The 12,945-nt window shown below is 43.5% G+C and overlaps 1 protein-coding gene across 1 annotated transcript in view; it reads left to right on the top strand.

Moving 5' to 3' along the window:
- LOC143884917 (pleckstrin homology (PH) domain-containing protein) overlaps window positions 1-12,945 on the top strand; it is a 113,423-nt gene that overhangs the window by 74,257 nt on the left and 26,221 nt on the right. Inside the window, exon 46 of the mRNA XM_077388775.1 lies at window positions 106-639. Within this exon, the coding sequence (XP_077244890.1) occupies window positions 106-639 (534 nt within the window). The remainder of the gene's footprint in view (window positions 1-105; window positions 640-12,945) is intronic.

Raw genomic sequence — 12,945 nt, 5'->3', positions numbered from 1 at the left:
TGTTGGAGAAGGTTTATGGACCTCTGAAATAATCCTTAACTTTTGTATAGTGTAAAATGAAACCTAATTCTGACAATTTGTAACATAATATTGGTTATTCACCAGATGCCTCGAGGAGATGAGAGTACGAAATCCCATGGGAGAGTAAGATGTGCTATACTCCTCTCACCTCAGTCTGAAGTCGAAAATGACAAGCGTACGTCTACTAATGGCAGCAAACCTGGATTTATTCAAATCAGTCCTGCCAAGGATGGGCCTTGGACTACCGTGAGGCTAAATTATGCTGCACCCGCAGCTTGTTGGAGGCTAGGGAATGATGTTGTTGCTAGTGAAGTGAGTGTGAAAGATGGTGACAGATATGTAAATATACGTTCTCTGGTTTCCGTTACTAACAACACAGATTTCGTAATTGATTTGTGCCTCAACTCCAAAGCTTCTCGTGAAAAACTGAAGTTAATAGATGATGGAAATGTTAAGCATGAAGAGAGAGAGAATGATGAAAGCAGATTTGAAACAGATGAGTTTTTTGAAATTGAGAAGTACAACCCTTCCATTGGTTGTTGGGTAAGTTGTTCCCCTCAAACGGCATCATCAGATCAGTCGAGCGTAGGTTACAGAGAAAATGGATACTCCTCTCAGGTGAGCTACTGTGTCTGCTTGAAGCAAATACTAGTTAATTTCTCACAACTTAATTTTTATAGTTAAGTTTCATTAGAATTGATAAACTATTAGTGATTGAATGCTACTTCAATTTTTAATGAATTTACATGCTAGATAAATTATGGGGGATGTTTCATTCAAGTCTTGAACTTTACTAAGAAGTCCACTACATCTTACTATTATTTCAATTTTCACTAGGTCTAGGGCTTCATTTTAAATTTCTTTCCTTCCTAAGTTAATGTAGAATAATCTTTTCTATGTTATCAATATTATTGATTATATCAGTCTATGTAACTTATTCTCTTTGAGAACATTATCGTGTTTGCAAGTGTCCATTCTCTCTAATTGTATATTAAGATATCCTGTATGAGTACATTGTGTGGATATGAGGTTATCATTTCTGTTAAAGCTGTTGATGGTTGCCCACAATAGAGTTCTTATGGAGAATGGGGGAGAGAATATGTGAGAGAAAGTGAAGAATAGGAAGAAGAAGAAAGAGAAATCATGGAGTTACAAGATGCACTCCCACATCCCATCTCTTCATTTATTTTACTTAAAGAGACTAAAGAAAATTATATCATATGCCATTAGAACCATCCTGATGATGGGCCTATCAAACTAAGGTAAATAAACTAAAGCAACAAGTTAAAGAAACTCTGTGAAACATAGTAGACACACTGAAACATAAATACAATGGGGCTTGCAATAATTTAACTCTCTAACAATAACCACTGTTATAAAATCCATATCTGATGTCGAGCCATGGCCCACCAAAGATTTGAAATTCTTTCCAGACATGGAGGTAGCAATATGGAATGAAAATTTTGTTCTCTGGGCCTACACAAATGTAACTCTCTAACAATAACAAATGTTATAAAATATGTTATTGTGAGAAAAGAAGAAGGAAGAGGAAGAGTGAGGGAGAAGATGGAGTCTCCTTTGAGAGCTCCCATGTAATGTGATGTATATATATGCCCAAATAGGGTTACATGTACAAAGACTATAATGCCCTTTAACAATACCCTTCAACACTCCCCCTCAGGATGGAGTGTATATATCATACAACCCCTAGCTTGTTACAATTATCTCTCAACTTAGACTTCCCAACGGTTTGGTAAACACATCTTGCTAACTGATCGGCAGATCGAGTGAAGGAGGTGCTAATCTCTCCTTTTTGAAGTTTCTCAGGGACAAAATGACAATCTACTTCAATATGCTTTTTCCTCTCATGGAACACCGGATTAGAAGCAATGTGAAGTGTTGCCCTGTTATCCCAATAGAGTGATAGTGGTGATGGAGGAAAAGCGATATGCAATAGTAGAGACCTCAATCAAGTCAACTCCCCACATGTATGGGCCATGGCTCGATACTCTATCTCTGCACTGGAGCGAGATATTACCTCTTGCTTTTTTACTCCTCCAGGACACAAGATTTCCGCCAACAAAGGTGCTATAACCAATAGTCGATCTCCTATCTGCTGGAGATCCTGCCCAATCAGCATCTTTGAGCCTCTTCAGCCGTATGATTATGCTTCCTGAAAAATAAACCTTTTCCAGGAGCACTCTTCAAGTATCTAAGTATCTGAAGGACGGCTGCCAGGGTATCTAAGTATCTGAAGTACAAGAAGAACTCAGAAATTGGCTGACCACTCCCACGGCATAAGAGATATCAAGACGAGTCACAGTTAAGTATATCAACTTAAATCTCCTGTACCTGCCAGGGTCATCCAACAACTCCCTTGATCTAGAAGAAGCTTCCCATTGGGATCCATATGAACCTTTGCCGGTTTGGCTTCTAAGGATCCCGTCTCCTCTAATATGTCAAGAACATATTTCCTCTGAGACAAGGAAAGACCTCCTCTAGAATATGCCACCTCAATACCCAGAAAATACCAGAGACATCCTAGGTCATTGGTACAAAACTCTGTCTGAAGGAACGTCTTAGGTCTCTGGATGCCTGTCGCATCATCCCCAGTGATCACAATATCATCAACATATACAATCAACAAGATGTAGCCATCACCAAAACGATCACTGAATACAGAGTGGTCATGGTCAATTGCACACTGTCTCAAACCAAAACGTCTAACACTGTCGCTGAATCTGCCAAACCAAGCACATGGAGACTGCTTCAGCCCATATAACGACTTCCAAAGACGGCGAATAGTACCAATCTCTCCATGAGCAACAAACCCAAGAGGTTGCCCCATATACACCTCTTCGGCGAGGTTACCACGAAGGAAGACTTTTTTAAAATCTAACTGATAAAGGGGCCACCCACATAACTGCCAGAGAAATGAGCGCACTAATCGACGGTATCTTTACAAATGGGGAAAAGTTCTCTATATTATCGACACCATAGGTTTGAGTATAGCCCTTAGCTACCATGCGGGCTTTCTTCCGGTCAACAGTCCCATCAGGGAGATATTTAACAGTAAACACCGGACGACAGCGAACTACCTGGGCACCCCGAGGCAACAGAACCAGCTCCTATGTACAGTTAGAGGCAAGAGCCTCCATCTCTGCCTCCATAGCAGAGCGCCAACCTAGATGAAATAAGGCCTCTGCAACAAACTTAGGGTTAGAGAATGAGGAGAGAGAGATCAACGAGAGATGGGAGAGAGGGTGTTTGTTCCTTTCTTTCCTCCTTTTTCCTTTTTTTGTGTTGTTTTTGTTGGATAGATTTGTTCTGATACCATGTTATTATGAGAAGAGAAGAAGGAAGAGGAAGAGTGAGGGAGAAGATGGAGTCTTTTTAGAGAGCTCCCATGTAATGTGATGTATATATATGCCCAAATAGGGTTACATGTACAAACATTGCAATGCCCTTTAACAATACCCTTCAACAAAATCCATACCAGATGTCGAGCCATGGCCCACCAAAGATTTGTAATTCTTTCCCAGCATAGAGATAGAAAGATGGAATGAGAATTTGGTTCTCACACAGTGAAAATATGTGATTTATTGTCAAACTGCATGAAGTTTAATCCAGTCAAACTACATGAAGTTTAATCCGAGCTGGTTATGGTTTCATTCCAAAGTTGGGGGCTCTCTTAATTAATTGTCATTCGTCAATGTAATGACACTTGCTTAGAAACTTAGTTTGCCTCATAATTGTGTCGACCGCCATTTTTTTTGCTTTCGGAGTTTGTCAACTCATGCATGGTTGAGAACCATCTAGATGGAGCTATGGATCTTAAGCCTTGAAAAATGTTAACGATATCCCTGAAAGGGGCATGCTCTTTTATTGTTATTTGACTTTTCGAGGTTATTGAGGATTATGATGCTGACTTGTGTCATGCCTGTCAATTAACTTGGGCTACAAAGTATCCATGCTTAAGATTGCTCATTATGGAAGTCTTTTTGAGAAGTCTTACATTCTTCTTGTATGCACCAAAAAAATGTATTGCAACAATGGACATTCTACTAAAGTTGTTACCTGTCATCTACAGACGACAGAGCAGCCAAATAATGTATGACTTGACACATTTGTGCAAAATGTGAAAAATACGATATTGGAGCGTTCTGGAAATTCTAAATGCATACGTTGGTATTGTGGAGGAAATTCTCCAAACAAGACGAATTTCCGTTTCTAGCAAGCTGAGAACTGCCCAACTTGGATGTCTCATTTAGAGTGCCACCGTAGTTTGGCATCCTCACTTGTAGCAGCTATTGTCACCTTTGTCTCCTTCAAGTCACGGTGGCGAGATGGAAGTACACTCCATGTTGAACAGAAAGTTTTGTAAGTTTTTGGTAGCACGAGCACCCTCAAAAGTAACAGGTTACGCGCTCTGTATAAGCCAATGTTTGGAGCTCGTACTCAAGCTAGAGGTCACGCGAGGAAAAACCTAGTCAACTTGGGAGAGTTGGTGGTGAAGGCCAAAACTTTAATTGATTCGACAGATAAAAGGATCTTTTTTGTTAGAAGTGTGTATTGTGTGTAGCATGCCTAAGGGCATTTTAGTCTTTGTATCTTTTTCTTCATAAAAATACATAAGTGAGGGGGAGCCATCCTCAACTAACTCTGTCATTCATCTTCTTCTCTTCTTCAACATGGTATCAGAGCCCTAGGGTTGTGGTGCCTTAGGGACCATCATTGAGAAAACCCATCTTCCTCCTCTTCCTTTCCTTTCACCCTAAACCGAACCTAACTAATCCACCCACTTCTTCTTCTTTTCTTTTTTTTGTTTTATTTCCATCCTAATACTAACCCAAAACCTATCTTCTTCTTCTCCATAACCACCCTCCTCTTTAGCCACCACCTTCCACCCTCTTCCCACCACCTTCTGCCCCTCCTAGACCCACCCGATCTCACCCCGACATCTCCTAGGCCCACCTCCACCCTCGTGCACCCGACCCTCGCGCCCCTAACCTCGATCCTCGCCCCCCTAACCTCGATCCTCGCCCCTCCCCTACTTCTCGTCCAGCCATCCCCCACCTCTCCTGTCCATTCCAGCCCCTAACCCCACCTTCACCCCTCATCCCACCACCCCTCTCGACCCTTGCATACCCTCTTCTCTCTCCACCAGCCCCCTATTCCCTCTTCTCTGCCTTTCTCCTCTTTTTCATCCACCCTAATCACCCTATTCCTCCCTTTTTGTAGCCATCTTCCTTCTTCCATTCTCTCTTTTTTCTCTCACCTTGAACTCTTCCCACCTATCTTAAATCTTCTCCAAACTCGTCCCTTAGACCTTTCTTTCCTTTCTTTCATTTTCTTCATGGTGTATATCTCCTCAAACCTTTTTTTTCTACTTTGTCGCGGCTCCATTCTTGTTATTGTCCTTGTCCCTTTGTTTGCCTCTATGGCCTCTTTCCTTGTGTTTCTTCCTTGGAGCCGCGGCATCATTTTTGGATCATTTTTGTGATGACTCTTAGCTAGTTGCTCCCTATAGCCTCTTCTTCTTTGCCAAGGTGATTGATTGTCTCTTCTTCCTTCTCTTGTCATGGATCCACCTGTCATTACGGATCCTCCTATTAGCCCAGCTCTTGCTGATAGTTTTTGGTGCCTCCCCTTTGGCATCCTCCTCTAGCTATACTCCGTCTACCTACTCTCTGACTGTGGAGCACTCTTATCCGCAGATGACCTCAGACAAACTTGATGGCTCCAATTATCTTAGTTGGAGACCTACCTCCTCGCTCGAGGTAGGATTCCTCTCATTGAGCGGGATCCTCCCTCCCCTTCTGATCCTTTCTATGATCGATGGCGGCAGAGTAATGCCATGATCCGCGCTGTCCTTTGGCAGAGCATGACTTCTCAGGTCGCTCGCTCGACTGATTTGATGGTTCTAGCTTGACAACGAGACCAGCTCTATGTTGTTCGTTTCCTTGAGTCACTGGGCCTAGACTTCCTGCCCTTTCGACAACAGCTTCTCGGTTCTGGCACTCTTCTTTCCCTCACAGAGATTTATTCCAGAGCCCAGCAGTGCCTCCCCAGTGGCTCTTCCATTGTTCTTCATGTTAAGGCTCGGCCCTTGCTGCATATGATGGTGGTGGTACCCGTTATGGCCATGTTAGTGGCTCTGTTGGCAGGGGCAGAGGCCGTAGTGGCCGTGATTTTGGTACTGGCCGAGGTACTGGTGGTCATAGCCGCTCCTATTATACTCATTGTCGGAGGGAGCGTCATCATGTGGATATTTGCTACACCCTTCATCCTGAGCTCCGTCTTTCCCGCTCGGCCTACCTCACCGCTACTGATCCCCTTAATGCTTCATCATCTCCTTCCATCCTTGGCAGCGCTCCATCAACCGTCTCGAGCGATACTTTTACCATCTTCAGGTCAAACTATGAGGACTTGCAGTGTCCTCGTATTAGCAGTCGTCCACCCACTGTTTGTTTTGCACAGCCAGGTAGTTCACTTGCTACTCTTCTTACTCGATCCAATCCCTGGATTATTGATTGCAGGGCCTCCAACCACCTGACTGGTAACTCGTCGTCCCTTAGTTCATTTCGTCCTTTTCACTCTCTATCTCAGTCAGTTACTATAGCTGATGGGACTTCGACTCCCATCTCTGGTGTTGGTACTCTTGCACCCCATCAGGGCTTTACTTTATCGTTTGTCCTTTGTATTCCAAAGTCCCCTTTTAATTTGCTCTCTGTTAGTCAGATTACCAAAGCCCTTAATCGCTCTGTCTCATTTTTTCCTTCTTACTGTCTATTTCAAGATCTCTCAACTAGGAGGACGATTGGCTCGTGATGTGAGGTGGACAGTTCGTGGTCTCTATCACCTTCAGTGCACACCGCCCACCATTTTACATGATTCGGTGGACGCCTATCAGTGGCATTGTCTGCTTGGTCATCATTCTCTTCAGCGACTCCAGCAGACCTTTGTTGTCTCGTCTCCGCTTCAGCCCTTTCAGTGTGAGTCATGTGAACTCGGGAAACACCATCGTGTGTCCTTTTCCCCTCGGGTTGTTAGTCAGGTCTCGAGACCTTTTGAGTTAGTTCATTCTGATGTTTGGGGTCCCTCAAGGCCACGTCGCTTGTTGGATATAGATACTTTATTGTTTTTATGGATGACTTCTCTCGAATGACATGGTTGTTTTTATTAAAGGATCGATATGAGGTCTTTACTGTTTTTCGCACTTTCTATGCTGAAATTACCACTTAATATTGTTTTCCTCTTAAATGTTTGCCCACCGATAATGCGAGGGAGTACACCTCATGTTTTTCAGGATTTCTTAGTATCTCATGGCATTCTTCATCAGTCCTCTTGTGCTTACACCTCCCAACAGAATAGTGTAGCTGAGATGAAGTTGAGGTATTTACTAGATATGGCTCAGACCATGCTCTTTCAGATGCATGTTCCCAAATTGTATTTGAGTGATACTATTCTTACGGCCTGTTTCTTTGCCAACTGTGTGCCCTCTTCGGTCCTATACAATCACTCTCCCTTCTCTATTTTACATCCTCATGAAGACTCCTTCCCCCTTACCCCACAGGTATTTGGTTGTGTTTGCTTCGTTCACAACCTGGCTCCAGGGTTGGATAAATTAGATCACAGGGCTGAGCGCTGTGTCTTTCCGGGCTACTCTCACACCCAAAAAGGTTACAAGTGTTACAGCCCTAGGCTTTGTCGACTGTTTGTCTCCGTCGGTGTTTCCTTCTTTGAGTCTCTTTCCTTCTTCTCAACACCTACTGAGCATGGACCTGCTATCTATACTCCACGTCTCCCTCTCTTACTCTACCAGTTCTTCCCGATCCGGTTCCACCATTTCTTCCTCCTTTAGAGGTATTTGTGTGAACAGAGAGATTTGAGAATGAAATGTTGTGTGTTAGCCGTCTTGCCCTAACACACACATATATTTATTATGAGAAGAATATGAAAAGATTATAAGGCCCTTAGGCTACATAAGCTTATTCTAACACTCCCCCTCAAGCTAAGGGGCGTGGTCGCGGTCGTCGCGGACAGGGCCATGGCTTTGGCCGAGATTCAGGGGGAGGCCGTACTTATCGGGGTCGTGGCTCACGTTATTGCAGTCATTGTGATATGGAGGGTCACGCTATTGATTTATGTTATGATCTCCATCCCGAGCTGCGTCCCGCTCTAGCCGCCCACTCCGCTTCTGAGACACCTGCTGCACCTATTCCTGCTACCTCAGACACCATGGTCGTCTCTCTGACTGAGTATGAGTCACTTTTGCCCCTACAGGAGAAAGGGAAACCACCGGCTGCTCAACTTGCCACAGAAGGTAGCAACCCATCTTGCTCCCTTAGCCACTCCGCTTCCTGGCTCATTGATTCTGGTGCCTCTCATCATATGACCGGTAACAGTACACTTCTTAGTTCCTTTACTTCTTGTGCCCCTACTAAGATGGTCACCTTGGCCAATGGGACTCGATGTCCTATTTCAGGCACTGGGACTGTTACAGCCACCTCCCACTTATCCTTATCATCTGTACTCTGTGTTCCTACTTTTCCTTGCAATCTTCTTTCTGTTAGTCAGCTTACTAATCGCCTTAATTGTTCAGTAACATTCTTTCCGTCTTATTGTGTTTTTCAGGACCTTGCGACTGGGAAGAAGATTGGCTCGGGGCATGAGACAGATGGCCTATACTACCTGGATGATGCTATCACTCCCACGGCGTTTAGTACCTCAGCAGATTCTTTTATGTGGCACTGCCGGCTCGGTCATCCTTCTCCTGAGCGTCTGCAGCGTTCTTCAGTTGTTTCTGGTGTTATTAGTCCTTTTCATTGTGAGTCCTGTCAGTATGGAAAACACCATTGTGTTTCCTACCCGTCTCGTTCTGTTAGTCGTGTCAGTAGTCCTTTTGAGTTAGTGCATTTTGATGTTTGGGGTCCATGTCGTACTCCTATGTTTTGTGGGAAGTACTTTGTTAGTTTTGTTGATGATTTTTCCACGATGACCTAGCTTTATATAATAAAGGATCGTTCTGAGGTGTTTTCTACATTTTGTTTATTTTATGTTGAAATTACAAATCAATACTCATGTTCCCTTAAATGTTTACGTACTGATAATGCCTGTGAGTATTTTTCTGATCGGCACGGTTTTCAGGAGTTTCTTTCTAATCGTGGAATTATTCATCAGTCGTCTTGTGCCCACACTTCACAACAGAATGGTGTTGCTGAGCAGAAAATACGGTATCTTGTAGATATAGCTCGCACCATTCTGTATCAGATGCATGTTCCCAAATCTTTTTGGGCTGACGCTATGCTTTCAGCTTGCTTTCTGACTAATCGTCTACCCTCTTCAGTTCTTAGCAATCGGTCCTCTTTTTCAGTGTTACACCCTTCTGAGGATCCGTTTCTGTTACCTCCCAAAGTGTTTGGGTGTGTTTGCTTTGTTCAGGATCTCACTCCAAGACTTGATAAATTAGCCCCAAGGGCAATCAAATGTGTTTTCCTGGGTTATTCACGAACCCAGAAGGGTTACCGATGCTACAGTCTTCAGCTTCGCAGCAAATTTATCAGTGCTGATGTCTCCTTTTTTAGGATACTACCTACTTTCCTGCTTCCTCTTCTTTATCGGTATCTCCTCCTCCATTGCCGTTGCCGGTTCCGGTTCCAAGTTTGCCACCGGATTCGGTTCAGCGTCCCTTCCAGGTATATACTCGCAAGCATTCTACTACTTCAATTGAGCCTTCATGCCCTACCATCTCTTCTCAGCAAGCATGTCCTTCTTTACCCTCATCCTCTGATGATAATGCTCAGGTTGATGATTCTCTTGATGCCCCCATTGCGAGCCGTACTCGTTCTCGTACCACTCATCACCCTATTTCTGATGCGGTAAGTTATGCTCGGTTATGTCCTTCGTATACCGCATTTATATCATCTTTGTCATCGATTTCTATTCCTCGCTTTGCTCGAGAGGCTATGCTTGATTCGGGATGGCGGGTAGCTATGGAGGCTGAGATGGATGCTTTGGCCAAAAATCAGACATGGCAGTTGGCTTCCCTTCCTCCTAGTGCTCAGGTAGTCGGATGTAAGTGGGTGTTCACCGTCAAATACCTACCTGATGACTCTGTTGAGAGGTTAAAAGCCCGTCTTGTTGCAAAGGACTTTACTCAGACTTATGAGATTGATTATGTTGAGACATTCTCTCCAGTGGCAAAGATTCCGTCCATCCGTGTATTGATTTCTGTGGCCGTGAATCAGTCTTGGCCACTATATCAGTTGGATATCAAGAATGCGTTCATCCATGGTGATTTGCAGGAGGAGGTGTATATGGAGCAACCATCAGGGTTTGTTGCTTAGGGGGAGTTGCAGCATACCGTTTGTAAGCTTAGAAAGGCAATTTATGGTCTTAAACAGTCTCCTCGTGCTTGGTTTGGGAGATTCAGTGAGGCCATCCTACGATTTGGTATGAAACAATGTGTTGTAGACCATTCTGTGTTCAGCTCTCGAAGCAAGGATGGTCTGATTCTGCTGGTTGTATATGTTGATGACATTGTTATTACAGGGAATGACAAAGCAGGAATACGCCTCAAAGATTTCCTTCAGAATGAATTCAGCACAAAAGACGTTAGTGTTCTGAGATACTTTTTAGGCATTGAAGTGGCACATTCACAAAGGGGGCTATCTTTGTCCCAAAGGAAGTATGCTCTTGATATTTTGGAAGAAATAGGTCTTCTGGGGGCAAAACCTGCACAGACTCCTATGAATCCGAATGTCAAGCTTTCACCTGATCAGGGGGAGCCACTAGATGATCCTGGTCAATACAGACGGTGAGTAGGACGGTTGATCTATCTCAAAGTCACTCGTCCGGACATTGCATATGTTGTTGGTGTGGTTAACCAGTATATGAGTGCGCCTCGGACATCACATTGGCCAGCTGTGATTTAGATAGTGAGGTATCTTAAGAAAGCTCCCGGGAAAGGTCTTCTCTTCCGGAAGCATAACCACTTGAGAATTGAGGAATACTCTGATGCAGACTGGGCCGGATCTCCTGCTGACCGGCGATCTACTAATGGCTATTGTACCTTCATAGGTGGAAATCTAGTATCTTGGAAGCGTAAGAAGCAGGACGTTGTGTCTCGATCCAGTGCAGAAGCAGAATACAGGGCCATGGTTTACACCAGCTGTGAGTTAATTTGGCTAGATCATTTATGTCAGAGATTGGATTCTCATACTCCTCACCTGCATCCCTCTACTGTGACAGAATCCAATGCGGCTGTCTAATACTAGCTTCCCAAGTCAGACATTCACATAGCTATGAATCTGGTATTTTACGAACGAACTAAGCATATAGAAGTGGATTGTCACTTTATTCGTCACAGGATTCAGACAGGCTAAATTCAAACCGAGTTCACTCGAACGAATGATCAGATTGCAGACATGTTTACCAACTCGTTGAATGGAGTTCGATTGAGTGATTTATGTAACAAGCTGGGAAGTTTAGTCAGGCTCTCATGAGTTATGGCATGAGGCAGTATGCAGTTGACCATCCGGTATTGAGTCATCAGTTAGGTGTTGGCCATGTCCTCCTCATAGTATATGTGGATGACATTATTATAAGAGGAAGTGATACAGTTGGCATACAACAGTTGAAGGTTTTTCTGCATAAAGAATTCTCCACAAAAGACCTTGGCCGCCTTCAATACTTTTTGGGCATTGAAATAGCTTACTCGGGTACTAGCATCTCCCTCTCACAGAGGGAGTATGTGTTGGATCTTCTAGATGAGACATGGTCGTTGGGTATGAAACCAGCTAAACTTCCATGGACCCAATTACCAAGCTCCACCCAGAAGAGAGTGACTTGCTACATGACCCTGGTAGATACCGAAGGCTAGTTGGGAAGCTTATATACCTCACAATTATTCGTCCAGATATTTCTTATGCAGTGGGGGTTGTTAGCCGGTTCATGAGTGCTCCTCGTACATCCCACATGGCAGCTGTGAGTCAGATTCTTCGACATTTGAGAAGCGCTTCGGGGAAACGGCTACTTTTCAAAAGACATGGCCATAAGAGGATAGAGGGTTTGACTGGCCAGGTTCTCCAGCAGATAGACGCTTCATGACTGGCTATTGTACCTTTGTGGGAGGTAACTTAGTGTCCTGGCGAAGCAAGAAGCAAAATGTTATATGCAAGTCAAGTGCTGAAGCCGAACATCGAGCCATGTCACATACAAGCAGTGAGTTTATCTGGCTACATTCACTTTTATCTGAGATTGGATTTCCATCATCCTCACCAGCTCATATGTACTATGACAACCAGGCAGCGATTCACATTGCTAGCAATCCGGTCTTCCATGAGCGTGTACTAAGCACATAGAGGTGGACTGCCACTTCATACATCATAGGATCCAGCAGAAAGAGATATGCACTATTTTCACTCGATCGGTGGACCAGCTTACTAATGCTCTCACCAAACCCCTAAGCAAGGCTAGACTAAGTGATATTTGTAATAAGCTTGGAATACTCAATGTATACACTCCAGCTTGAGGGGGAGTGTTAGGAGTGTGTATTGTGTGTGTAGCATGCCTAAGGGCATTTTAGTCTTTGTATCTTTTACTTCATATAAATACATAAGTGAGGGGGAGCCTCCTCAACTAACTCTTTCTTTCTTCCTCTCTTCTTCAACATTTTTATTAATTGGGAAGGGCAATATAATGTAAGATAGGTCCTACTATGGATGCTCTGGTACCAAATTGATGAAGATATGATACCAATTCAAATTCCCAAAAAAAAAAAAAAAACACCCTTCAAAATTTAAGGGTTATAAGTTATAACTATTGATTTTTTTGAATTTCAAGTAAATGTACGTTGAGGCTCTAATAATTAATATTGTTGGTGGCCGCATTTTACACAAGGTAGACAATATTAATTATCAA

Source organism: Tasmannia lanceolata, unplaced genomic scaffold, assembly GCF_043159265.1.
Source record: "Tasmannia lanceolata isolate RefF3 unplaced genomic scaffold, GAP_Taslan_0.1 ptg000008l, whole genome shotgun sequence".
In the NCBI taxonomy this organism is placed as follows: domain Eukaryota; kingdom Viridiplantae; phylum Streptophyta; class Magnoliopsida; order Canellales; family Winteraceae; genus Tasmannia; species Tasmannia lanceolata.
Note: the sequence above shows the minus strand (reverse complement) of the source record. Positions and strands in the feature narration are given on the sequence as shown.